General features: G+C 51.4%; 8 protein-coding genes across 8 annotated transcripts; 5 read left to right on the top strand and 3 right to left on the bottom strand.

The window, feature by feature from the left end:
- Positions 1 to 154: 154 nt before the first annotated feature.
- Positions 155 to 1,920, bottom strand: PV09_04029 (uncharacterized protein). The gene is made up of 2 exons (XM_016357312.1): positions 1,669 to 1,920; positions 155 to 1,617 (listed from the first exon to the last, which is right to left on the bottom strand). Exons 1-2 carry the CDS (start codon positions 1,915 to 1,917, stop codon positions 241 to 243), a joined length of 1,626 nt encoding a protein of 541 aa, XP_016214716.1. The 5' UTR covers positions 1,918 to 1,920; the 3' UTR covers positions 155 to 240.
- Positions 1,921 to 4,395: 2,475 nt separating this feature from the next.
- PV09_04030 (uncharacterized protein) lies at positions 4,396 to 10,747 on the top strand. The gene is made up of 3 exons (XM_016357313.1): positions 4,396 to 4,549; positions 4,618 to 10,386; positions 10,442 to 10,747. The coding sequence occupies exons 2-3, from the start codon at positions 4,627 to 4,629 to the stop codon at positions 10,499 to 10,501; spliced, it is 5,820 nt and encodes a 1,939-aa protein (XP_016214717.1). The 5' UTR covers positions 4,396 to 4,549; positions 4,618 to 4,626; the 3' UTR covers positions 10,502 to 10,747.
- A 925-nt stretch (positions 10,748 to 11,672) lies between these two features.
- PV09_04031 (uncharacterized protein) lies at positions 11,673 to 13,637 on the top strand (the record flags this gene model as incomplete). The annotated part of the gene is made up of 3 exons (XM_016357314.1): positions 11,673 to 11,805; positions 11,976 to 12,647; positions 12,696 to 13,637. The coding sequence occupies 3 exons, from the start codon at positions 11,673 to 11,675 to the stop codon at positions 13,604 to 13,606; spliced, it is 1,716 nt and encodes a 571-aa protein (XP_016214718.1). The 3' UTR covers positions 13,607 to 13,637.
- A 21-nt stretch (positions 13,638 to 13,658) lies between these two features.
- PV09_04032 (uncharacterized protein) lies at positions 13,659 to 14,774 on the bottom strand. The gene is made up of 2 exons (XM_016357315.1): positions 14,141 to 14,774; positions 13,659 to 14,090 (listed from the first exon to the last, which is right to left on the bottom strand). The coding sequence occupies exons 1-2, from the start codon at positions 14,704 to 14,706 to the stop codon at positions 13,814 to 13,816; spliced, it is 843 nt and encodes a 280-aa protein (XP_016214719.1). The 5' UTR covers positions 14,707 to 14,774; the 3' UTR covers positions 13,659 to 13,813.
- A 1,352-nt stretch (positions 14,775 to 16,126) lies between these two features.
- Positions 16,127 to 18,120, top strand: PV09_04033 (uncharacterized protein). Its single transcript, XM_016357316.1, has 3 exons — positions 16,127 to 16,378; positions 16,431 to 17,362; positions 17,420 to 18,120. Exons 1-3 carry the CDS (start codon positions 16,279 to 16,281, stop codon positions 18,044 to 18,046), a joined length of 1,659 nt encoding a protein of 552 aa, XP_016214720.1. The 5' UTR covers positions 16,127 to 16,278; the 3' UTR covers positions 18,047 to 18,120.
- Positions 18,017 to 19,886, bottom strand: PV09_04034 (uncharacterized protein). The gene is made up of 4 exons (XM_016357317.1): positions 19,726 to 19,886; positions 19,583 to 19,670; positions 18,785 to 19,525; positions 18,017 to 18,730 (listed from the first exon to the last, which is right to left on the bottom strand). The coding sequence occupies exons 1-4, from the start codon at positions 19,747 to 19,749 to the stop codon at positions 18,090 to 18,092; spliced, it is 1,494 nt and encodes a 497-aa protein (XP_016214721.1). The 5' UTR covers positions 19,750 to 19,886; the 3' UTR covers positions 18,017 to 18,089.
- A 2,526-nt stretch (positions 19,887 to 22,412) lies between these two features.
- On the top strand, positions 22,413 to 25,064 carry PV09_04035 (uncharacterized protein). Its single transcript, XM_016357318.1, has 2 exons — positions 22,413 to 23,482; positions 23,974 to 25,064. Exons 1-2 carry the CDS (start codon positions 23,024 to 23,026, stop codon positions 24,349 to 24,351), a joined length of 837 nt encoding a protein of 278 aa, XP_016214722.1. The 5' UTR covers positions 22,413 to 23,023; the 3' UTR covers positions 24,352 to 25,064.
- Positions 25,065 to 25,224: 160 nt separating this feature from the next.
- On the top strand, positions 25,225 to 26,803 carry PV09_04036 (uncharacterized protein). Its single transcript, XM_016357319.1, has one exon. The coding sequence runs from the start codon at positions 25,396 to 25,398 to the stop codon at positions 26,218 to 26,220; it is 825 nt and encodes a 274-aa protein (XP_016214723.1). The 5' UTR covers positions 25,225 to 25,395; the 3' UTR covers positions 26,221 to 26,803.
- Positions 26,804 to 27,116: the final 313 nt, after the last annotated feature.

A 27,116-nucleotide genomic window follows, 5' to 3' on the forward strand; every position in this document is an offset into this window, starting at 1 on the left:
TGGAGGTATCTTGAGGCTTTCATTGGCTGTCGATAAGGAGGAACGATGATTTTGGACTAGCGGATTGATCACATGATACTCTGCACCATTGCGGCCACTTCTGATGGTCAAATGCTTGAAACTTGTGCTAGTGTATACGGGTAACACCTTTGAACGCAAATCAATGTTATGAGATATGCAGCTCGAATTAGAAGCTGCTGATAACTGTAGGCGGGAATCATACCCAAACTCTTTTCAACATCACTTACCGGTTGCTAAGAATTGTACTGCGTCCTTATCCATCTCCAGGAGAATTTTCTCGTAGTAACCGAGTTCATCTTCCTCAAGCTCTAGGTTGCCCTTTTCTTTTTTCCATACCATTCGCTGACCAGGTGTAAATGTGGGCATTGTCCAGCCGCGCAACGCTTCGGATTCGTATTTACGACCATTATACGTCAGCCCATTCAGAACATATCTCGCCCTCACACAAATGTGTATCTTCTCGTGAGTGTTCGCTAGCTTCTCAGACGTCTGCTTTCCTGACTTGTAGTCCACCACATGATACTCCTTTGGCGTCCGAACAACACTTCCAGCAAGGCTGGTGGGGAACTTGAAGGAGTTCCCCAACCTACCCAGGCCCCATTTCCATGGTCCTCCAAGCTCCTTTTGATGATCTGCGTAGAACTTCTGAGTTGCTGCAACTTCTTCTTTAAAGTAATCGATGTTGAAGTTCAGCCCACATTCTCTGAGCTGACTCATCATCCAGGCTAGCGAGATATCGCACATGCCATTGTCATCTGCACCTCCACCGACGTTCGTATGAACGCCAGGAATCCACACCTGTTTGAGATTTGTTTTACCACCTGATTTTTTAGCCCAGACTGTTGGTCCAAAGGCAGAGCGATGCTCGTCAAGAGCCATTACGTGAAATGCATTCTCAATGTGGTCATCTACGCCCGTATCGAAGAAACGGTAGCTGTGCAGTGTTGTGGGAAACCCGATTTTCTGGAGCCAGGGCTGTACAGGTAGGCCAAGCGATCCTACTGTATCCCAGACACCTACTGCCTTGATTTGGACTTCCCGTGTTAAACCATGTGCTCGCAGCTGTGCGGCGTACGCTTTAAGATAGTTCTTCAAGTCGCTTGTAGGGACGTCAATCTTGAAACCTGGAAAACCGTCTGGTTGCTTCGCCAGCTTCGGCTCATAGTCTTCATCACCTGCATTTTCGAAATCCTCGAAGATTTGATAGAAATAGCGCATTGCTGATTTGGTGAGCAGTCCTAAACATCCAATCATTCCCGCCACACTTCGAGCGGTGTACGCTCCACGTGAAAAGCCAATCAGAAAGATCTGATCTTGTTGCACATCGCCAGGCGCGCCATGATAGTTATTCACCAAGAATCCGTAGGCTTCACGGACGTGCTCGGATAGACCCAAGGCAAGCCCACCTCCCAAAAACTTGTCCGTTAGAGACCAACTTGTCCCTATGCCGCTCTGGTAGTACGCGATTTGCGGATGTTTGCCATGCTCGTCAGCGCTCTCTGGACTTAGAGCACGCACAAACCGCGTCACGTTTGAAGGCAGCTGTGGGTGACCTGCGTCGAACAAACCGTCTTTCGTCCATCCAACTTCAGAATTCTAAAAGTCATCCAGTAAGCGGGAGCTCCGCCGTGTCACGTGATTACCTACCATCCATGTCCCATCGCAAGCTACGATGAGCTTTTTAGGAAGCTTTAAAACATTCTTGTCAGGCATGCTTGAGAGGTGGAAGCCTCGAAACAGCGAGCAAGATAGAGTCCTGTCTTGCACCTGGCGAACGCGCGGCGGGGGATGAGAATAAATATTTGTCGCACCAGATACGTTCGTGCGAAGCCGAAGGGAAGTGCGAGAGATGAAGGCCAAAGAAGGTACAAAACGAGTGCTGGCAACGGTGTGCATTTTATTATTTACCAAGCTGCCTAGAAACAAAAAGTTCACAAGACACACTTGCGGCGTGTGCCATGCATATCATCTTCCCCATACGGTTTTACAGGTCTCACACAGATCTCCATTTTAGATTCAGCCCAAGTAGACCGGAAATCGAGCTGAGGGCGCTTTGATGATCACCGAGCCGGCATTGGTCATGCGTGCGTTCAGGCGCTCGTATTGCAGGTCTTGGCTGTGGTGAGCTGAAATGGGCAGCAAGGACAGCTTATGTGAGCCATGTGCCAGGATGCCACCGCATTACTGGGGAGCTGGAATGAGGCTGTTCAACACACGCTCTGCACATGGCGTTCTCTGGCGTTGTTCCAGGCCAGATTTGCGACGTACGAAAAGGTTGGAGAATTCGCTAGCTTAGCTTTCTATTGTACAAGTACAAGTGCTTGTGGAATTGGGCCAATGGTAGATCCCGAGGCGGGAGAAGCCGCTGCGGATCCTGGGCCGAGCCTTTCCCTTCTCAGGATAAAAGTGATGTAGCGAGTTTGAATTGGGGCACTTCTCGTCAAGAGGCACAAGTTTGGAGCAGATCAAACTCCCTTGATGGAGGAAGAGTTGGCAACAGCCCCCGCTGGCGGAACATTGACAGGCGTCAATCTGTGAATCACGGCCTTTTCTATGGGAATGGTGTTCTGTTGTCTTCGAGGGTAAACTTGTGTTTATTGGGTTCTCTGCCGATCCTCTTCCACAATCTGACGGGCGGCTGAGAAGCAGCAGCAGCTTTCACGAATTCGATGGATCATGCCAAGCTGCTTATGCTCAACCAACGTTAAATAACGCCACCAAGTCCACAATTAGCTTTCTAACCCTCTGACCCTCTGGAATCCCTGATGCAATGTTCCACAGAACCACAGCATCTACTCAGTATACCGTCCCTGACCCAACCTCAGCTTCCTGCCATCGCCTTGTCCGCCTTCATCTCACCATTGGTCATCTGGACGTCTCTTGCTCAGCTGTGGTACCTCCTCTCTTGTGTCTTTCACAGTCCAGTCCTTCTCAGATCCTGTTCTCCCTTTCCTGATTCTCCTACGTTCCGTCTCTATTCTACCTTGCTCGTCTGCACTCCCTCTACCACCTTCCATGAAGTCGTCAACCCGGACTTTCTCTTCCTCTCTGTTCGGTAATCGCACCTCACCTTCCTCCGGACACTGACCTACAAGCCGTGCAAAATCATTCAGATTCCGCTCAAACTTTATTTTGATCAAGCCTCCAGGCTTTCCTGTTGTTCGAGGTATTTGGTTCCCTTTGATGAACAAGCCATGTACAAAATATCGTGCGAACTTGAAGTTCCCGTCAACATGAGGTTGCGCGGATGGTCTTTTGAACGCTAAGACGACACGTTTCCGGAAGTGCGGCCTTATGCGAAAGGAATGCGTCTCCCGTGTTAACATTGAAGTGATTGCACTCTGTCTGGACTGGCGATTTGAATAATCTAGGCGTCCACTGGCCCATCCGACTAACATATATGGCAACAAACTTACCCCTCTCCAAGACTTTACAGTTGTAGAACGTGCTAGCGTTGATTGTTCTGTATTGCCACTCCACAGGTGGGTTTGATACAGCTTACAAGTCTTGCAAGTCGGCTCGCAGCATGGATGGAGAAGCTTCACGTGCTTGATTTTCTCGGGATACTCGAATCGATAGCATTTCTGTCTGCAATCTCGAGGTATGGTAGCAGACGAAGCGGTAATTGAGTTCTGCTTCCCTCGGTTTGATATCATAGGATAGACTAACTTTGAACATGAATTTCTGTCCCGCTAATCACGGCCATTAGCTCTTTTTATAAACAAAACGACGTTTGTTGAAGTTTGATGTTATTCATACAGTGACTCGCTCGTCGCCTTGAGCTCTGGTATGTGTGAACGGCTCGTGAAACAAGCTGCCGTTGTTACCGAAGGACAAATTTACGCGTTTGGATAAAAAATTGGATTCCGGGACCTTCCATTCGTCCACAGAAGCCAAAACAGCAAAATCGAATATCTCATGAAGGATAAAGAGGGTAGGAATCGCTTCAAGGGCCAGAGAGCCACCATGCGGCAGGCTGGGCCAGCCTTTCACGTGCTTCGAGGGATTCTCAACATGGATCAGCTAGCCGAATCGGGCTTGGCGGCGAAGATCGGCGAGATCGTGACAGTCGAGAAAGGAAAGCTGTTTACTGGGCCATGGCGGCTGCCCAAAAAGGAACGGGCCTGCACAACATTTCGGAAAGTGCAACGCGCAGCAATCAGAGCACTTTACAAGTCGGAACAATGGATTTGGGGACTGTATTTCAATCGATGCTAGCATATAATAGCCCGGGCTTCGCAGCCGACATGATGTACACAAGCGTGGTTGGCAACGTGTTTTTGATCCGCAGAAATGAAAGACGGTCTGGGATTCCCCACCGCTGTGCCGGCATTCCATGCTACCGCAAACAATCACCACGCCCACTTCTCAACACCACGTTCCGCATTTAACATTCGTCAATAAGCCTCTCATTCTATACGTGTTGGGCCATCTTATACATGTTCTCTCTGTCGAATTGCGCATTCGCTTTCTTCACGAATTCCCAGTGGACTGCACGTTTTCTGCTGTCATGATTGCTTCTTCTTAGGCAAGTAAACAAAGCCCATCGCAAGCTGTTGAACCAGATGAACACGTCCTGACGCGCCTCCCTCACAGTCTCTCCAAATGCCGTCTCCGCAACCGAATGTAAAGAACTTCTCATTGGCAAAGGCGAACCCTTACGAAACTACTTCGGTACGCGATAAGATTCGAAAATGGCAGACGGCAGGAGGTGGAGTCCTCGAGCAGCCAGAGGAGGCAGCAACTGCGGACCAAGATGCCAAAAGCGAAAAGAAGAGCGAAAAAAGTGGCAGTAGCAGCAGTAGCAATACACAGAGCGGCAAATCGCGCGCGTCGCCGTCGGCGCATACCAGGTCTAAGAGTGAGAGTCACGTCGAAGTCGACGATCCGCCACGAATACAGAGCAGCGAACCCGACCAGCCAAAGACGCCATCGCAGCTCTCTAAGTCCTCAGACAAACAGACTTCAAGCGAACCACCGAAACCACGCGTCGTCGAACGCAAGCCCAACGGCATCACTGCGAACAAGCTCGACGCCGACGTTCGCAAGGCGATAGCGCCAAAGAAACGCATCGTCAGTGACGGTCACTGGCGACGAAAACATGTTGATCCCAATGCACCCGTTTCTCCTCCAAAGAGCAGCCCTACAAAGAAAGAGCAGTATGCATGGGTTCGACCTCCGCTACTTGCACGCCCCTCTGTGAACGATGAATCGCCGCCCTCACCACCAAAACCGAAGCGCGACAGGGAACCGATGAGAATTTACACTGGGAAAGGAACAACAAAGCCAATTGCCGCACAAATTCACAGTCAATTGTCCATGCGGCCTAAGGAAAGTGTGCCAATGAGACCAAAGTCACCGACAACGCCGCGACCAAGGCGACCTTCAACTTTGGAACGCACGCCTGAATTGTACGACAGTGAAGACGACTCCCCACGAAAGCCCAAGGCACAGTCAAATCAGAAACAATCCTCCCTTGGCCCATCCAAACTCTCAGATGACGATTTCACAAGTTCTGAGGAGAAAACACGGACCCGCCTCTCAAAATCACGAAAATCTGGATCTGAGGGCCTGACGTCAGAGACGCCTCGGAGGCGTCGAAGTTTGAGCTTAGGAGCCAATGCGAATCATACGACTCGAAGGCCGAGTTTGCAACGTAAAGTTGATCATCATGAGAGTGCAGATGAAGGCAGACGGAGACCGCAAAAGCAACAGCGAAGGTGGTCGCTCAGCGAGGAGAGCAAGTCATCCTACGAGAGCTTCTCGCCTCCAAGACCGCCACGAGAGCTCAATAATTTCGATGAAGATGCGGAAAAGAGACGATCAAATTTCAGGGCTGAGTTCGCACAATTCAAACCGTCCAGGTTGAAGAGACGTTCACATCGAAAGCCGGCCATGCGTCAAACCTCTCATTCTCCTGAGCCGATAAAACGAAGAAACGAAACGATCGCGGAGCCCATCCCACCCCAAAGACAGACTTCGCAGAGAATTGAGGCGTGGCTTACAGAGACACCCGACCCATTTGATGAAAACAAAAAGGCCAACTCAAGACGCGCATTTTCGTTCGAAACGAACGGTCGTGGTACCGCGACTGATTCCACAATCGAGACAGAGACTACGATCACAGAGACTACGATAACCGAGGTCACGGAATCGACATTGACAGACATGACAGAAAGTACTATGGCACCAAACAGAATGTCCCGCAAATATGGGGGTGATCGAAAATCAAGTAACAGCAAACTGGCATCTAACCGTCATATTCGCGCAAAGTCAGAGCCAAGTGACTACTTAGACCCCCAGATTGAAGTCGAGTACTCATCTACAACGTCGGTACCTACGTTAAAAAGGAGAGGTGCTAAATATGGTACATCATCACCGAGCAGTAAAGTGCGAAGTAAACCACCGGCCACTGAATCGTCATACACTGAGAGCTGCATCACTGAAAGCGACGTCACTGAGTCTGTAGTCTCGTCCTCGATTGACCCTCGAGATTTCAGCAAGCCGGGAGAAAATCAATCATTGAATGTGGCTCGACGGCTGTTTCCATCAACGGGGAAAAGGTTGTCAACGATTGCATCGGTGGAGACGTTGGCTACAAAGTCACAAGATTTATCAAATAATGCTCCGGAAGCGGTTCATCAAAAGCCTGAAGATTCGAAGGCCTCATTGGTTGTGAAATCTGCGCCCGCTGAGGATGTGATTACAGCCCTTCCCAACTTTACCAACGGCAGCGTAGTATCTGCAGCACATAGCAGATCTAGTTTGAGGAGGAAGAAGACTGCGACACACGCAGATCTCATGACAGTCTTGTCGATGCCCGCGTCGCGCAGCAAGAGCATAGTATCGGCACGAAGTATCCGGACGCACAGGAGCAGGCTAGAGACCGCCACGCTCGAGGACCTGATGAGAGAACTCGCATCAGACGAGATGAAATATATGCGTGAACTACGCACTCTAGCTGACGACGTCATTCCTATTCTGCTGAAGTGCGTGCTATCCAAATCAGAAGAAGCTGTCGCGGCCGGATTATTCAAGGATCGCCCTGTGTCGGAGAAAGACGCCATCTCTGAAGCTTCGAGGGTCATCCACGATTTAAGCGTATCGATCCAAAGACTGAAGAGCTTGCATATGCGTATACCGAAAGAAAATCACTTTTCACTCCTGATTTGGGCGCAAAGTGCACAGAGCGTGTACGACAGGTACATAAAGACGTGGCGTCTGGGCTTTCAGGGCATTATCGTGAACGTTCAGCAAGAGGAGTCCACCGCCTCGGCGGTATCTGCGCCTACTTCCGACAATGGCAGTGGCTTAGGAATGGCACGCAATGAAGAAGGTGACATCATCGATGCCAACGGAGAGCGGGTTGATGTAGCATATCTCCTCAGGAGACCTCTCGTGCGACTCAAGTTTTTGCACAAAACTTTGAAAGGAATAAACATTAAAAAGCCGTCTGAGCAGGCTGGTGTACTTGCAAAGAAGTTTGAGGCACTAGTGGAGATGGCAAGGAAGAGAGTAGATGACGAGAAAGCGCGCATGGAAGATGATGCTGCAGCACATATCGATGCAACGAGAGCTCGAGATCCGAAGAGCCTTGCTCCTTTGGCAGGCGTTAAGATTGATGCTACGCGTTCTGTCAGAGGGAGGGACATATTTGACATGCACTTGCCACACTCCAGTGGGCAAACGATGGACTGTCGTGTTGAGTTAATAATTCGTGACGACGCTCCTGGACGAGGCCAGAGTGGGGATGTGCTCATTTGTGAAGTTGATGAATCAGGGCGATGGCTCCTATTTCCCCCGGTGGAATTGAAGCGGATATCTTCTCGTGCCGGAGACGAGCCCGGCCAAATCGTGGTGATGATTAGAGGTGTCAGCTCTTCTCATGAGGAATGGGATGAGGTCTTTGCACTGACGACTGACGATGAAGAGATTCGATTCGAGTGGATTCAATGGCTTGGCCTTGTGCCGGTTCCACCGCCATTGGGTATAAATAAGACTTTCAAGGATCAGGAAGCCAGGCCAACAAGCAGTCATGCCTCGAGCTCGTTGGTTTCGTCAAGAACGGAGTCTACTGCGCCGTTAAAGAGCAGGACACCAAGTCCCAGGGAGATCGAGATACCCATTGGCGAGCGTGCTACTTCTGGAGCGAAGAGATGGAGCAAGGAGATCACTTCACCTCGTATGGATGGATCAGACATCTCGTCATTCTTGTCGAGCTTGGACAGTGAGCGAGCTACACTTTTCGAAAAGCGAGCTCAAAACTCTGATACGGGATCATATACTTCTGTGTCCTCACGTGCCGAGAGTGATGTTAGAACAGATATTACGCCGCCCTCTGAACCGAAGCACTCGAGCAGTAGGCACTCGACTCCACGGAATCTGAATGAAGCAATGGAAATGGCTGGCAGCGGATCGCCGACACTTAAAAGAACCAGAGCAAAGCGATACCGATCTTCCCCTGAGAAGATTTTGGGCAAACATGCGGCGAAAGAGACAACTAAAATTACCGTTTCAGGTCAACACGAGCCATTAGCAACACGGCCGAAGCAGACTAAGAGCATAAAGAAAGCCTCACGTAGCGACGACTACAGTGTCTGGATCCCTAATTCGGAACCGAAAGACGATTCCGAATCAGATGTTAGTGACGAGGACTCTTTTACATCAACCTACCTGTCAGGACACATGCCACTACATCACAGGACCAGTTCTGTTCCATCACTGAAATTGCCGAGTGTTCGAAAGATGAGGAGCTCCAAACCTGAAGATGAATATATGTCTGGTGCTTTACAGCCGGAACCGACAGTCAAGACGCCAACAAAGCCTGCTACATTGGCGAAAGAACCACTTTCAGCTCCTCCAAAGCTTGAGAGACTGTCCGAGTCACCTGCCAAACCTGCTGCCGTATCTCTTGCAGTAGACACCCCTCCTCCGCCGCCCCCTCATCGCACACCAAGTTCTTCACAGGTCAAACTCCCACCAGCTCCACAATTCACGCCAATTCCCCAAGTTAAGCGTCGGTCCTCGTCGCCATTGAAGCATGAATATAGGCCGTCATCCCCGTCATCAGAGTCCTCTTATACGGAAGACGAAGATTCTGCTTCTGAATACTCCCAAGACTCCCTCTCTTCGGAGTCTGAAGATGATCTTGAAGATGACGACGTTGCTAGCACTTTTGTGTCGTCTGTGGTGTCGCCCAGAGAGCCAGAGAAGCCTTCTGATCTGTATTCGCTACCAAATGGGACAATCAAGCCGTCCGAATCAGCGTCTCAGGCTCCGTACAGAAAGGTGCCGCATACCGTCAGCGGGGATGCTAAACCGGCGAAGTGCGTGGCTAGCATATTCACTTGGTCGGAAAAGGGGCACTGGGAGCTTCTGCATCCAAATGACTGCATCGTCATGATCACACCTGGGCTCATTGCTGCCTATCCTCTGAATACTTCGCATGCGCCAGATTCGGTACCGGAGGAACGGCCACTCGTAGCACAGGAACTCACACCTCTGGTTCCTCTTCGGAGAGGCACATTGCTTGATATCACTATTCGTTCCCCACCCACACCGGCTTCACGGCTTACTCCAGGCTCTAACATTATGTTCAGATCCCGGAGCAGTGACGAGTGTGAGATGCTCTACAACTTGATAAACCGCTCACGAATCAACAATCCAACATACATTGCGCTACAGAATGCAAGGCCCCCTGTGTCTGATGGTTGGGCTGCGGCTATGGATCGCCAGAATAGCCAACGTGGCAACGGCGGCTCAGGAGGTTGGCTGAGTCGCAGCAGGAGCTATCGCGCCTCTTCGAGAGCACAGAGCACAGCGGGTAACACCGAGTCCAGCATCGGCACAATCTCATCCGTTATCACAGCCATGAAGCGGTTCTCGGGCGCCGGCGTCATCTTGGACAAGGCGCGCTCACGAATGTCTATATCGCGAGATGGCTCAGACTCGCTCGGCTCCGGCGGCTCAGGAACCCGTTCTCCGCCTCAATTTGTTGCCGATCAGACCTTGCTTAGTGGTGGTGCGGGTATTTCTAATGCCAAAATCCGCTTGTACGTCCTACAGTCCAAGAATAAGTGGGTTGATTTAGGAAGTGCCAGGCTATCCATCCTGCCCAAGGAAGAAGGTGCGGTCATTGCTGCCCCCCTGATGCTGCATACTGGCCAAGAGAAGAGGATTGCAATTACGAAGAAGAAGACTGCAGAGTGCTTGCTGGACGTTACGTTGCCAGAGCCTTGCTTTGAGCGATGGGCTAGGACAGGTATTGGTGTAAGCGTTTGGGTCGACGTAAAAGGGAACGGCGGCGAGGGTATACCGGAGACGGGCGGAGTTACAGAGAAACGCGTTGTTAAGTACATGATTCAGGTATGTGTTTTGCATCTTCTTTGATCACGGATGCATGTACTAATAAATCTTACAGCTTAAGAGTGAAAGGGAATGTGCTTACACTTTCTCGTTGTTGGGTAAGCTGCGATATTGAATTATCTGCAGTAGTGCAAAAGGCGTCGTGTCTAGGCGCCGTAGCTCCTTATTCGAGGGAACTGCTGCTATCTTATTCCACGATAAATTCTGACTTTTGGGACTTTTTTCTCTATCATGATATCCAATGCTTCTTTCATGTCACAAGCAACACTGCCCTGCCTGGCTGGATTTCGAACTTCTTGTACGACTATAGACCTACATTTCGATTTTCTAAAGAAATAAATGAATAGACGTCTAATTTGTGATCACGGCGCCATGCAATTTGGCATCTCTGTTTGTCCAAGTACGGAAATCCAAAGTTTTTGGCTGGTGAGATTGCGTCTTAGTCACCTTGCTCGCAATAGACGGAAGAGCGCTTGCGAAACGTCCTTCGGCCGGCTGAAGGGCAAGTTAATACCAGCACATCCAAAAATGTAGAGCATAACTGACGGTAAGAATTCCGCCTCCACATTTTCTTATCATCGCAATCCGGTAGTTCCATTGAGAGTCTTGCCAGGTCGTCTGGGTAGACCTACCGAATCTGGCAAGGGTTGTCTCCAAGTTAACCAAGGGTATGTTATCAAGACGCGCTAGCAGTTCATCTTCGGTGCTTCTGGGAAAGCTTAACTGGAATATCGGGTCCGACTGATGCTGATCCATAGCTGTTATTCTGTCTCGGCGTGAGTTGGTACGGGTGCTGTAAACATGAGTTTTGAGATTCCTGAGTAGCGACTACGACAGTTGACCTCAATCCGCAGAACTTGGTTTGCAGCGGCGACAAAGCTTACAAGGAACCATGCCGGATCGCGGATAAATAAGCTGAGGTTCGAGTCAAGACGGTCCTAATGGCAAGCGAGTAATTGCTTTTTCCGACCTCTTGCGCCTTTCTTAAGTGCTAATACCTTCGAAGCCGCTCGTAAGAGCGCCTCTATCAAAAACCTTATCATGCCGCGGCAGCCAATCACGTTCACGCAATCGATGTCGTAGCATCACGCCTGTATATGCATTAGTTGCGCATCTCGCGTGTAGGCAGATAAAGAATGAGGGGGCACCGATCAGCGGTCCAGGTACAAAATGCGGCCAAACGTCGTACCCCCATGCCGTAAGCATGCGCCGCGCATCCTTCCATTACTCCAACCACCTGTGAACCCGCGCAACTGCCAGATTTTCCCGGCCGCAGCAACGACGATATGGCGGGATCAAAACCGACGGGCGAAAAGCTCGCGAGCGACGACCCTCCCGAGATCCGACGCGGAAGCGTCGTCTCGCAGAATGAGATGGTGCAAGCCGGCTTGAGCAGCGAGGACGACGCCGCGGTTCTTGGTAAGTAGATCGTACATCTACCATGTGAGCATGGGAGAGCGTCGTCGCATGATCGTTCGGCATTCTGGGACGGCATCTTCTCCTCGCACAGGTCAAATAGAAATTTCGTCTTGTTCTTGAACGGTGCGGCTTGCAGTTGTTCGAATAGAGAAGCTGACATCGCCGAACAGCTAGGCTGGGGTACAAGCAAGAGTTGCGTCGCAACTTCACCTTGTTTGAGGTCTTTGGTATCGCATTTTCGATCATGGGCCTCCTGCCATCTATTGCAAGCACCCTCGCGTACAGCATCCCCGCGGGGCCCGTCGGTCTTGTTTGGGGCTGGTTTCTCGCTTCAATGTTCATCTTTATCGTTGGCTTGGCCATGGCAGACTTGGGTTCCGCAATGCCCACAAGTGGAGGACTCTACTGGTGGACCCATTTCTTCGCAAGTCCAAAGGCGCGGAATGCCCTCTCCTTCCTGGTTGGCTACTCGAACACGCTCGGCTTGGTCGGAGGTCTCTGTTCGATCGATTACGGTTTCAGCCTCATGTTCTTGTCCGTGATCGTGATAGCAAAGGATGGAACGTGGACTCCCAGCTACGGCGTCATCTACGCCGTGTTCTTGGGATGCGTTTTGTGCCATGGTGTGATAGCCAGCAGCTTTTCCAAAATCATGGGTAAACTGCAGACTGTGTTTGTCGTGGCGAACTTCATCCTCATTGCTGCGACAATCATCGCTTTGCCTATTGGTCGCCGACATCAACGTAATGATGCACATTACATCTTCGCAGAGACTGCCAATCTTACAACGTGGCCAGCTGGCTGGGCGTTCATGCTTTCCTGGCTATCTCCAATCTGGACCAGTGAGTGTTACTTTCATCCATGATTCCAATATTTCTAACACCCTTTAGTCGGCGCGTTCGATTCTTGTGTACATATGTCTGAGGAGGCTTCAAACGCGACACGTGCTGTCCCATATGGCATCCTCATGTCAATCGGCTCATGCTGGATCATCGGTTGGATCCTCTGCATCGTCATCGCAGCTTGCATGAGCCCGGACCTTGAGTCCCTTGTGGCATCGCCATTCGGTCAGCCAATGGCACAAATCTACTATGATGCCATTGGGAAAGGAGGAGCCATTGGCCTGATGACCCTCTTGTTCATTGTCCAATTTCTGATGGGCGTTTCAATCACCGTGGCGGCATCTCGTCAGTCATGGGCATTTTCTCGCGATGGCGCCCTGCCATTCTCTAGCTTTTTCCGTCACATCTCAAAGCGCTTTGGATACATTCCGTTTCGCACTGTTTGGGGATGCGTTTTTCTTGCTGCAGTTTTGGGTCTACTTTCCCTCATTGCTCCAGCAGCTGCGCAGGCGCTCTTTTCGCTTGCCGTCGCAGGTAACAATGTCGCCTGGGGGGTGCCAATATTCTGCAGAGTTGTATGGGGCCAAAAGAAATTCAAACCTGGTCCATTCTACACGGGAAAGCTAAGCGTCCCCATTGCCTGGACAGCTATCATCTTTTTGGTTTTTGGCACGTTGCTTAGCATGTTCCCTGTTGGCGGTCCAAATCCGACCCCACAGAGCATGAACTACACAGTGGTGATCAACTCGGCGGTTTGGGGTGGCGCTCTGCTTTACTACGCCATCGATGCACGAAAGTGGTTTACAGGTCCGAAGATTACGCTTGATGTTAGCGAAATCTCAGAGGCACAGGAGAAAGCTATTCAGGAAGAGGGCTTAGATGTTAATCTGACTGGTGCAAGCAACACTCCAGCCAACGCAGAAGTCACCACGGAGAAGGAGAAGGGCGAGATTGTCTGAGAACGGGAAGAACTCGTCTGAAGAAACTGACTCATCAAGTAAAATAACTTAAGTTAGGTTGATCTTACTACAATGCAGACAGGGATATCATAATTTGGCGAATGTACTCCTTTGTGCCGATAGCTTTTGGAAATCAACTAATGTACATTCGTAAAGGGCCAAAGCATCAACTTCGTTAATAAGACACGGTTGTCGTGAATTGGAAGACTACAGGAGAAGCACGGCAATCGCTGCGACCCCAGCTAGGCCAAATGAACTCGCCTTGAAGGCTGACGACGCCGTATTTGACTTCGTTGCTACAGCTGCGCTTGACGTAGACGAGGTAGTGCTAGCTGTTCCCGCTGTAGCAGCACCGGTCGTAGTTGCACCAGTCGTAGATGCTCCAGAAGCGGCTTGACCTCCTGTCGCAGACGAGGGTGCCACGTTCTTTGCAGCTACCGCTGCTCGTTGTTTGTAGTCTGCAAGCGTCTGACCAGTTGCCGGACTGCAAAAGCATTAGCGCCGAAAGGACCTTGGGACAAGGAAAATGCGTACGGGTTGACGACTGCGACCATGCCTTCTTGACAATGCCTGCCTTGCGAGCAGTAGATCCAGATTGGGTTAGTGTCCTTGACCGTTACAGTGAACGTGAGTTTGCCCAGCTCCGTGGTTGGCATGAAGCCCGAGAAGAACGCGTTCGAGCTATTCTGAGCGGGCTGGCAAGCATTGTTGTAGTCTCCCATAGTAGCCGTGTGGTTGTTCGGGTAGAACTGGAACTGCAGCTGATCTCCCACCTGTGCACCGGTGATTGTGTCCGGCGAATAGATCAGCGAGCCGTTTGCGCTTCCTACGCTGATGACCCAGGTCTTTGTTGTACCAGCAGCGCTCGTAGCGGATGATACTGCGGCACTCGAGCTTGTCGTTGCGTTGGACCCTACACCTGTGACCAGCATTGAAAACGTCGTCCCCGGCTTGGCAGATGCTGTCTGTGATGTTGTCGAAGTTGATTCTGCTGCCACTACAGCAGCTCCGGTACTCATACTGATCTGCGTCAACGACTGCGCAAAAGCCGAGGGCAGCGCTGCCAGCAGCGCAGTGAATCGGAGGAGAGGTCGCGACATCGCTGCGAACGAAAAAGAGAAAAAAAGAAAAGAGAAAAAGGAAAACAACTACTTGAATTATGGAAATGGCTAGGTTTATTCGAAGTCGAAAACTTGAAAAATCTATGAGCGATCACAGTATACATAGGATGGAGCACCCAGCATTTTTGAAAGGGGCAGGAGAAGGGAACTCACGAATGATGACGAAGCAGCGGCGAGGAATTAGATCGCAGCACACGTAGGCTGGAACACTTTGCACGCCAGATTTTGGCGCTGCCATGTTTGATGCTCGGTATGTACGTTGTGCTTGAATCCGGTTGGGGACGTGTGTTGAAACGAAACGCACGGAAACGAGTAGGAAACAAGTCTACGTCGCAGAGTAGCAGGAACCCCACTTCTCAACCGATTCAAAACCTCTGCATCCGTAAGATATCGTCCCACAGGCATACGTACTGTGGCTGAGATGTTCACTATGGACTTCCAAGAGCCTCCGGCCCCTCTGTGCTATTCCGTCTGAATAGTATTTTGTAGACGTAAACAAGCACTTTTTCGTGCGCACGGCGCAGAAGAGTGACGCGGAACTATTCATCACATAAACCAGGACCCGTCGAACTTAAGTTATGCGAAGTTTCGACTGCTGTGCAAGAACTTTGCGGAGATGCAAGTTAGAATCAGAAGCTGTCAACGAGGAGCATGCGGCTGAATATTCTTGAGAAAAACAGCGAAAATGTTGAACACTCCTACGGTAGTAGTCAATGCGCCAACGATCTGCGTCCGTATTCCCGTCTCCACTTCTTAACTTCAGCCTCTACTCCTTCATTGCCTTGCCAAATAATGTTTTTATCAGCACGTTAGTTCAAGAAGGATTGTTCATCTTCATCACCAGCGAATGGCGCGCCAGGGTTTTGATTGTATGCATCGCATCCATTTCTCATCGAATGCGATCATTATGCTATGGCAGCTCTACGCACAGAGAGCAGCAGTTCCTTGAATTTATACTATTGAATGAAGTGAGAATGCGAAATTTTTCGGTCGTCACTTGTCCGGCCAGGTTGCACACAACATCAATGCCCTTTATTCTTGGGCCATCAGGATTGATCTTGTGGGAGTATCCTGACCCTCTGAGAACGAGTCAGCGAGGTATGAATTCTATCGCTAAATTAGCCCTGGAGCAACAGCACTTACCTTGAGAAGCGTTGGCAAAAATACGCAAAATGAAGTCGTCCTTCCACTCAAGTAGTAGCTGTGAAAAGGACGCACAGATTTCAGCAAAGAGAACGTGTTCAAACGGCCAAGTTAGGTTGAATAGGGGAAGAAGAGCATGTGGTAACGTCATGTAGCCGTCGCGACCGAACTATCCCCGCATTCCCCATGTGCCGAACGGTCTCCACACCGTGCATGTCTCGATGTCAGTGGGAATGACCGTGTAGATTGCTTTCCAAGAGACCAGGTGTGCGAACTCGGATAGCGACGTGAAAAGACCTTTTTTTTTTTCTACGATAAGTTGTATCGGTCGTCTCATAAGCCTTGTTTTTCTCTCTTCTGAGCCGCATTCCCATGACTTGAACAGCGCTATTCGGCATCCTCGTCATCATGGTCACGAAATCGCCTTTCCCAGACGTTGAGATCCCAAACGTCGATCTCTGGGGTCTCATGTTTGATCGAAAGAACCGTGGGTTTGCGGACGACAAAAGTATATGCTATCCACAGGGGCAAAGAGTTCGGTCGAGTTAACGTCTTTGCAGTCATCTACCGCATGGTGAACTCGGACAGGAGATACACCTTTGCAGATGTCAAGGCTCACGCTACTTCTTTCGGCGAAGGCCTGCGCAATCTTTGGGATTGGCAGAAAAACGACGTTCTGGCATTGTATGCGCCGAACGACATTGACATCCCACCTATCATATACGGAACCTTCTTCGCAGGCGGGATCGTGACGCCAGCCAACCCTGGCTATTCACCTGACGAGCTCGCCTACCAGCTGGAAAACTCTGGAGCTCAAGCCGTGGCTACGACGATGCAGTTCCTGCCCGCCGCCCTCAAGGCGGCCGAGAAAGTCGGCATCGACCCTGGCAAAGTCATCCTGCTGGGGGCCGAGCGCGACCCTAGCCACCGCGTAAAGCATTGGACGAGCATCCGGAAAACGTCAGGTTCAACGCGGTATCGAAGGCGAAAAGCAAGACCGGACGAGGACCTTGCCTTTCTTGCGTACTCGTCCGGAACGACTGGGCTGCCCAAAGGGGTGATGCTCAGCCACCGAAATATCGTGTCGGACCTGCTTCTGGTCGAAGGCGCCGTGGGAAAGTGGTACTCTTCAGAGCGCGACAAGTTCTTGGGCGTCCTGCCTTTCTTTCACATTTACGGGTTGACAGGGCTGGTACATCAGATGCTGCATCGAGGCATCGAACTCGTGGTCATGCCAGCTTTTGACCTGGAGGTCTTCTTGAAGGCCATACAAGACCACAGGATAACTTTCATATATGTTGCGCCTCCCGTCATCGTGCGGCTTGCCCGTGATGAGATCGTCGATAAATATGACTTGAGCAGCGTGAGGATGATCACCTCCGGTGCTGCACCGCTGACAAAAGAATTGGTGGATTCGGTGCACAAGCGACTGAACATTAAGATCAACCAAGCATATGGGCTCAGCGAGACCAGTCCTATGACGCATACTCAGGTGAGAATCTAGCAACCCTTCCTTCCTGAGCTGTTTGCATCTGCTGACAACGGACAGCCTTGGGACGAATGGTACAGCTCTGTTGGCTCCGTCGGGAAAATGTTCCCAAACATGAAAGCCAAGTACATCTCAGCGGAAGGCAAGGAACTTGGGCCCGGCGAGGCGGGGGAGTTGTGGCTCGCAGGGCCAAACGTTTTCAAAGGCTACTGGAAGAACGAGGAGGCGACCCGCAACGCCATCACGGAAGATGGCTTCTTCAAGACCGGCGACGTGGGCTACCAGGACGAGAATCACAATTTCTACATCACAGATCGAGTCAAGGAGTTGATAAAATACAAAGGATTTCAGGTGCCTCCAGCGGAGCTGGAAGGCAAGTTGATGGAGAACGACATGGTCGACGACGTTGCCGTGATTGGCGTGCAGGATGAGGCCATGCACACAGAAGTGCCCCGAGCCTATGTCGTGTTCAGCAAAAGGAGTAGAGTAAAAGCTGGGGAGAAGGAGGCGGCGGACATCGTGGATTGGACGGCGAAGAAAGTGGCTAACCACAAGAGATTACGAGGCGGAGTCGTTTTCGTAGATGAAATACCGAAATCAGCAAGTGGAAAAATCCTACGCAGGGTGTTGAAGGAAAGGAGCAAAGGGGACAAAGCGCTGGGCATTGCGCCGAGCGAAAAGCTCTGACGACTTGTCTCATTTCGAGCGGTAAATTTCACCTGTAAAAGGCCTAGTAATGACCTTCTAGTGTCAAAACACCGGTCTTGTTGATCAAATACTCGTCGACCGCGACGTCCTTGCCGCTTTCCTTGCCATAGCCAGAGTGCTTGATGCCTCCGAACGGAATCTCAGCGGCAGACATGTTGCCCGTGTTCATTCCTATTTGACCAGCCTCCAGATTCTCGAGCAGTCTCCAAGCTCGGTCAACATTCTTCGTGAAGAAATAGCTCGCAAGACCCATGCTCGTGCTGTTAGCAGCCTTAACAGCTTCCTCTTCGGTGTCGAAGGGAAAGAAGGCCGCTATGGGACTAAACTGCTCTTCCTGCGCAAGCTGCATCTCTTCGGTGGCGTCAAGGACGATTGTCGGCTCGAAGAAATAGCCATCGTCGATCTTGATCTTGTTTCCGCCGAGAAGAATGTTAGCGCCCCGTTTTTTTGCATCTTCAAGCTGTGTGACGGCTTTGTCAAGAGTGCGAGGAGTCGTCACCGGACCCATCGTAGTGCCTTCTTTGGCGCCATGGCCAACTTTCAGTTGCTTCGTCTTCTCGGCAATGAGATTAGTGAACTCCTTGTAAATGCCTCGCTGGACGTAAATGCGGTTTGCCGTTATGCAAGCTTGCCCAGCGTGTCGCCATTTTAAGGCCATCAATGCTGCATATGAGTGGTCAGCATTCCTATAGTCGTGCCTTTGACATGCTGCCTTACCTTCAGCTGCCTGATTGAGGTTTGCATCATCAAACACCAGAACCGGACAGTTGCCGCCCAGCTCCATTGTCACTTTCTTTAGCCCGTCGCTGCAGAGTTTGGCTACAAGTTTACCAACGCGAGTTGAGCCGGTAAAGGTAACTTTCTTGACAAGGTCATGTTGGCACAGCGCCGCACTCAGCTCCGGCGTGTTGTCCAGGTCGGTCGTCAACACGTTCATGACGCCCGGTGCAAAGCCTGCTTTCTCAGCTAGATACGCCAGGCTCAGCACACTCAGGGGCGTCTCTGGGCTTGGCTTGATCACCATCGTGCAACCGGCAGCAAATGCGGCACCGCACTTTCGCAAGATCATAGCAATCGGAAAATTCCAAGGTACCAGTGCGGCAGCAACACCAATCGGTTGCTTCACGGTGAACATACGACGGCCGGGCGTAGCTGGCTGCGAAACCGTTCCACGAATTCGCTCGGCTTCTCCAGCGAACCACCACGTGAAGCCAGTCGAGTAATCTAATTCCGCCCTAGCTTCTGCAAGAGGCTTGCCAGTCTCATAGGTAACAATTTTGGCAAGATCTTCTTTGTTCTCACGGATGAGAGCGTCCCATTTCAATAGCAGCTGAGCGCGGGTGCGAGGATTCACAAGTTTGAACTTCTCAAACGCCGCCTGTGCGGCTTGCACTGCGGCGTCTACGTCCTCGGCGGCGTTGTTGGGCGCTGTCGCCCACACCTTGCCACTGCCAGGGTCTATAGTCTTCTACTTACTACACGCTGCGATTTGCGACGGAGAAAGAGCACACGTACCGTAAACGTCGAAACGCTTGCCCGACTTGGCTTCAACCCATTTCCCATCCACGTATGACTTGGTATGGAAAATCTCGGGATTATCGAGCTGTCATCATGAACATCGAAGGATCTTGAAAGATCGCGGATCAAGTCAAACTGACCTTAAATGGAAGTTGGTCCGCCATCGTTATTCAGAGTTTGCTTTGGCGTCGAGCCCGTTAATGCTCTTAGTTGAACACAAAAGTCCGGACTTCGTTGCTCATGGCCAAATAATAAGCATGGAGTTTTTTCGGCGTAATACTCCAATCCCCGCATAGTGATGAAATAGGCTATGTAAGTCGGGAGAGGGGATGAGGGTGAATGCCTTAGGCACAATTCGGGCGCCGCTTGTATAGTTCTATCCGTTTTAGGAAATCAGACACGAAATCTCGCCGATCAACAGCGAATTCATCTTCCTGGAGATTGTTTCGTCACTGAACAAAATTGTGGTTCGTCCTCATCATGGCATAAATAACTATGTCATGGAAGTGAAGACGTTTTGAGCAGAGCGTAAGCGTCCACGATCCGGAAATCGAGCGCCTCATTTGGCGCAAGCATTCAACGTGACAGGTGATGAACGCGACTGGATGTACGCTAAGAAGCAAGCTTGGGAGAACTTTTCAAGCTGCTAATTGAGCTCACATCGCAATACAAGTAGATTTGTGAGCTGTAAATAGTACCGTGAGGCAGATTGAGGCGAAGCTTGCGGATGAGTTAAGCTCATGGTGCAGAGCGGAGTAGTTTTCACACCGAGCCCAGTGTGCTCTGCTCTCTCATTGGGTCTGCCTTTTGCCCCATGATAGATAATACTTGGGCCTGTATTTTTTTGATCAGTTGCACGTAGCTAGAACGCAGAGCTATCTTATTCGCTTGTAGTGGAACGGTTTAATCGGTTTCGAAAAGAAACATGGCATGTTTTTCAAGTTGCTCCATATCCTCAAAGTCAGGTTACTGCTGTCCCAGAACAGACGAGACTTTCTCTGCGACAGAATGCAAAACGGTGCAGCAACTTGCCATGAACATACCTTTAGCTACACCAAGTGACTGGACATATGTGCCGACGGAGGTGATGCTTTTCAGGCTTATTCTATACTCTCAACCTGCATTACTTCAATGTCGTCGAGTGCAGCGTGTAGTGTATGCGTGTCAATTTTGATAGAGTCCGAGCTATGCCAATCCAGGCGTCCATCGTGGAATGCTCTTCAAGTTCTAAATATACTGGTCAATGAGAATGGGTCCAGTTGACGATGGCCAACATAAGCATAATCTTGTGCTCTCGTCTTGTTTTTGACGCTTTTCACCGTCATGCGTGAAGCAAATGCACACACCCATGTAGGGATCAGCAGTGTGTGGCTTCGAGGCTCTCAACATTACATTGTGTGCTACGTTGGGGGGAGGAAATGAGAACGGCAATGTTGCAACCAACGGCGTTAGCCCCAAAGTGAAACGGTTGATGGGCTTCGGAAAAGGTAACGTACCACGGCAACCACGCGTCCGCGATCTGACAGCCGAAGCATGCCATTTAGCCACTTGGTGGCGGAGTCAACGTGTGATTCTTTTACTAGTACATACATATTCTGATTTAACTTAAAATGAACCTGCGCTTAAACCGAGAATGCTTAGGTAAATGGAACGGATCTGGATGTATGTTTGGCGCCTCTCGGAAACCTGGATTAATTGTTCACGTCTTCGGCGCCGTATAAAGGATGTGTTGCACTGCCGACTCCGGAGCACTGCTCCGAGATGGAGCTCCAGCGCAAGATGGTGTGCCTGGAGGCCGGTCGCAGTGCTTGCTCCGTCCTGGCCTGGCGGGATCACTTTGGTGGTATTCATGCTCACAGCAGTTCGCCATCGCATCGCGCGAAGACCAGAGTCCCGCGGCGATCCAAGACGGGAAGCATTTCGTAACAGGTGCTATTACTCGATCCACTTTTTGCAAATGGTTTCCGTATTGGGATCTCCTAGCACGTGAGCTAGTGTCGCCGCCATGCCCATCATTGGCGAGTCATTGTGCATGCCCAGGCCGTGTGAGACCCTGTAGTCGGCAGAGACAGGGAACAAGGTTGCCACAGCGCGTTCGGCACGTCCAAAGCAGCCGGACGGATGTCCGTTCCATCGTCGTTGGGGATGTGTCGCCGGAAAGCTCGTTTAGTCGACGGAGAGCTCCGACGTACATGCCACCATCGCGTCCAACGAACCAAGAAAACGAGAAAGATGGAGGAGAGCTGTTGCTTTCTGCACCTTCGCCGTGCCGGATCGATCAGCCAGAACCGTTGGAGTCGTGGACGCACCCGGCGGAGGACGCAGACGGGACTGGGCTCCACTCAGCGACGAATCGCTGGCCTTGGATTTGCACGGCTCGTGATTGGCCAGAGATAAGAGGCCGTGTAGGAATGGGGATGGTCGCCTCGTTAGCGCACGCAGTGTGGCTTCTTGCAGAGAGGTGCGAAGGTTGAATGGCAACCGGGAAAGCAAGCGTGGTTGCTCGTCTGCGACAGAGGCAAACGGACAGCCTCGTGCGCCCGAAACGAGCCCAGCCTCGCGACAGAGTTGAGCGAAGAGTCGCAATGGCGGCTCAACTGGAGGACTGGAGGGTGACGATTCGCGTGACGAGTTACGCATTGAAGCCTAGCGGTTGGTAGTGTCGGCAAGGTGCGCAAAACAGCGGGCACCTTGGAAGCGCCATTCGAGCCCTGGCCGGGTCGGTGTGCGGACGAGACCAGACCCGTACAAGCCTCCAGAGAGCGCATCGCGACGAGACTTCGCTCAAAAGAGCGACCATACCCCGATACCCCAATCATGTCGCCCTCATTACTCTCCCGCCTTCGCCGTCCGTCCTCTCGATTCCTCCGCCCACCACCACCTCGTCCTGCTGTGGCCCGTCGACGCCGTTTTATCTCGCTTCGTGCCACCGCCTGTTCTTATCGCGGCTCGCCCACCTCCGCCTTGACCCTTCTGCGCCAACCGCGGGACATAGATCCTTCGTCTCTACGAGCGTTCTGCGTCGCTCCGGCTTGAGACAGGTAGCAAGGATAGCTGCTGACCGCTATTCGTCTTGCTTAGCGGCACCAACTCACACGCCGCGAGGCCACCACAGCTTCAGACGTGCTCCTGTTCACCAGCCATCACCTTCGCGAAGCCAGCGAACAGCAGCGCTTGCTCAGCTGCAGTTCAGCACCGACACCACACGCGACTCTGCTGCTTCCACAGCCTCGAGTCCTTGAACAGCAAGTCAACCCTCGACTTGATCTGCTTTCCTGTTATTGTCAAACTTTGGCCGGCAAGCCGCCCACGTTCAGCTTCGCATGTGGCAACAGTCGAACGACATACTCCCTTTTACCAACATCCTCACAGCCGCAACGTCCTGACCATCGCAACTCCATACCTACTCGGCCAAAGAACATTGATCTCTGCGCCATAATGACAACCGTCTTTGCACAGCCGCCACTGGCGCCTTTGATGCCTGGGCCGTCGGCACCGACCCCGATCCAGCATCCTATCTCCTCGCAACCGTACACGTCGCAGGCGCAATTCACACCACCGTCGTCCTCTGACACAGTGTCAACGGTGACGTCGCCCGTGTCGCCGCGCGCATCATGGAACATTCCACAGCATCTGCAGATGCACACGCGACAAATACGCCAGCCCAAGGGGCCAATGTACGTACCGGCGGTCTTACGGCCTACTGAAAAGCCAGTGCGGTCGTCTCCGCCCAAGAGCAGAGGCATGCAGTATGGCAGTCCCGAAAGCCTCGATGAGTTCGGTGTCTCGGAGCGGCCTTCAGGCGTCGTTCCAGGAATGAGCAGGATTGTGACAGAGGAATGGAATGAGGATGTTCTCGGCCCTGTTACCGGGGCGCCGTCGCGGAACCACTGGAAGGTACGTAAGATTCCATAATCTCATTGCCCACCGCCCCTTGTGCTCTTGCCGCCCGACCCGACCTTCATCTCTGGCGGACAAACATTGCGAGCAGCCGTTGCCCCCATAGCACGCCGAGAATCTGTCAGAAGGCGATACACCGCGGCGATATGCAGCAAGACACACCGAACGAAAGAAGCAAAATGAGACAGCAGCTGAACCGGGCAAACGAGCGACTTTAATGCTGCCTCATTATCGCGCCTGTTGCGATGTGACGATGGTTTTGCAAATATTGCGCCACGAGCCCGGCAGCCTAGGATCTTCTCTCATCTCATATTACGAAACGCAAACTCTATCCCACATGGAGTGCCTTGTGGCCTGTGCAGCTGCGTGGGGGCTCCAAACAACCCCCACCTCCAAAGCTGGACTCCCTTGTTGCGGCTCTTCGATCTCTCACGTGCCCAAACATCGCCTGCTTTGCATTATGAACCAGTACTAATCCGCGAAATTAGCCGGACACTGCCTCATCGTGTTGCGACGACAGTACTTGTGGGCGAGAGTTCACTTTTTTCAATCGTCGCCATCACTGCCGCCGTTGCGGTCGCATCTTCTGTAGCGAGCATTCTTCGCATTCCGTTCCGCTCGATCACCATGCACGCTTCCATCCGGAGGGCCAGAAAGGCAGGGCCTGCAACTCCTGCTGGTCAGACTATCGTACTTGGGAAACGGCCCGGGTCAGTCGCAGCAATAGCACAAACTCACGTGACGGCAGTCTACCCGGCACTCCTAGCATTCCTCTGCCTGGCAAGCGTGGTTTCAACGACGGCGTGAAAGCAGCTGCCAGCGTTGCCAAGAGTGTTCCCCGTGACTGGAATTGGAGCACGTTTTGAAGCGTTGCTCCAAATTCACTCCGAAATATGACATCATGTTAAAGCAGGTTGCTAAACATCACAACTTTAATGTCGACAACCACCGCCGCCCTCAATGCATGAACACGGTATGGCTATGGATGCCACTGTGACGATCTGAGCAGATCCTCCGCATCTGAAGGGGCAGGCAGAACGGCCAACGCCCGTAATAGTTGAGATAAAAGCAGTGTTGAACTGGCTCGCTGTCAAACAAGCGACAGCTCAAAAGGATCCTAGTCACGGCTGCATACGTCTAAAGTCCTAGGCTTGGGCTCAAAGACGACCTTCAAAAGCATTCCTAACAAGCGAACGAAGAGGAGCAAAAAATCTCTTCTAACGATTGCGCTTTCTCTCAGTAATACCTTAGATTGAGATACCACATACATTTCTGTGCTTCGAGTTGGGCGGAGTTTGTCTGTTATTTTGCGGATCATGCATGGTGTTGGCGGACGATCTGTTTGATTCACGTTTTTAAGACCTTTTGATTTTGTAATGAGCGTCATGTTGCGACGGCCGAGTCCAGGTGCTTGTTGGTGATTTCTTGACAGGCTGGTCATGTACTTGATATCCATAGATTTTTTTTCCCCCAAGCGTCGAGGATGCGGACACTGGGTCAGGTGGGAGAGCAGCTTAGGTGCGAACTGTGAATTGGAAATCAGCGCGGCAGTATTTGCAGGTAGTTCAGTAATGTCAACATTATTTGACATGATTTTCATCTTTCATCTTATGATTCGCTCCTAAACATGGTTCGTGGTCCAATCGTTGCAAAAGAAAAGAGCATGGAAGAGGATGAATAAGCGACGGAAGTGCGAGTCCATGATTGGTGATGAGAAGCTGTCATTCCTTGCCAATGACGTGATTGCTCGTGCAGAGACCTTGCGACGTAGTCGATAGGTTTGCTGGAATAACAACCAAAAACAGACATGAGGAGGGTATCCATCGCCCACGATTAGCTGCTCCTCTCAAAGGCTTCCGCGAACAACGACATTTGTTATTTTCCCGGAACAAGCGGAGCTAGTCTTGGACATGTCCGACAAACAAGTCTTGCTCCTTGGTGGTCACGGGAAGGTCGCCTTGCACTTGACGCCGCTCCTTCTCGCAAAGTCGTGGAATGTCACATCGGTCGTGCGCAATCCAGATCACGAGGCTGACATCCTCAAGCTCGGGGAGAACAAGCCTGGCAAGATCGAGGTGCTCCTCGACAGTCTGGACGACGTGACGTCGGTGGAGCATGCGGAACGAGTCCTCGACAAGGTGAGGCCCGACATCGTGGTGTGGTCTGCGGGAGCTGGAGGCAAGGGCGGGCCCGCACGCACCAAGGCCGTCGACGAGGTCGCCGCGAAGCACTACATCTCCGCCTCGGTGGCGCGGCCGAGCGTGAAGAAATTCATGATGGTCAGCTACATTGGCTCTCGGCGCAACAGGCCGGCCTGGTGGAACGACGACGACTGGAAGGCCGCCCAGCACATCAACACCGACGTTCTGCCGGCCTACTTCGCCGCCAAGGTGGAAGCGGACGAGCATCTCGCCGCCCTGGCGCACAGGCGGAACGTCGTGGACACCAAGTTTCAGGCGATCAACCTGCGGCCCGCAACGCTCACGGACGAGCCCAGCACCGGCAAAGTCACGCTGGGTAAGACCAGAGCGAGGGGCCAGGTGAGCCGAGAGACCGTGGCGAGGCTTGCGGTCGCGATGCTGGAACGTGACGACACCAGGGGCTGGTATGATTTCTACGAAGGCGACGAGCCCATCGACGAAGCTGTTGCGAGAGTGGTCAAGGAAGGCTGGGATGGTATCGAGGGAGAGGATCTGGATCGAATTTATGGGCGAACCGGTCTTTATACGTTTTAGGTCGTATGCGCTCCGCACTGAGAGAACATTTTTAGGACGGAATGGGATTCGCTCCTCGATTGGGCAAAGTATGGAACAGTCCCCTGGCCAAAATTGATCTGAGAGAAGGGACGTCTTTCAACTCTATGTGCATACATCGACTTCTTTTATTGCCATTAAGTATTATGACATCAGCTGATCGGTTTGGTCGACGAATGACTTTGATGATCGGAGCTGTCATCTTCCTTATTGGCTGCTCTCTCCAGCTTGTTGCTAATTTTGCTGAGTATCTACAGCGTCGGACGGTTCTTTGCGGCTTGTTAATCCCGTACATAGGCACTCTCTACGCCGGTTGTGTTATCGCTGGTATTGCTACCGGTCTTTGCGCCGTTGTCAACCCTTCCGACTTCGGCCTCGCCATTCGAGAGAGAAAATACTTCCACAAGGGCAAAAAGAGAAAAAAAAAGCAAAAAAAGAAAACATACAGCAGCGCCGGATTCCCATGTGGTCACCCACCATAGTACTAATGGGCCGATATGAGGCTTATATAGGAGTGAGCGGACGGGGACTCTAGTTTTCCTCATTCTATGACCGTATGTGCCAGATTATTACGATATATTTATCTATATCTTCAACATCAGAATTTGTACAATTGCCATTCTCAGTACACTTTTGAACTTTAGTCGTTACGTCGTTTGGTTCCCCCACATCCAAAAGTCCCAATGCTCATGCTGGGGTATCAGATCATCAAAAATATTTCCCATGCAATCGTCACTGAAATGATTAAATCCTCCTCCCCCCGTGTGGTCATTTGGTCAATGTTTGAGAACGTATATGGTATCAGAAGACTTCAGCCGGACGTTCAGATACGCGGAGCTCCACAAACTTCGCTGAAGAACTTCCACGCGTGTCGAATT

Source organism: Verruconis gallopava (genome assembly GCF_000836295.1).
Source record: "Verruconis gallopava strain CBS 43764 unplaced genomic scaffold supercont1.11, whole genome shotgun sequence".
In the NCBI taxonomy this organism is placed as follows: Eukaryota; Fungi; Ascomycota; class Dothideomycetes; order Venturiales; family Sympoventuriaceae; genus Verruconis; species Verruconis gallopava.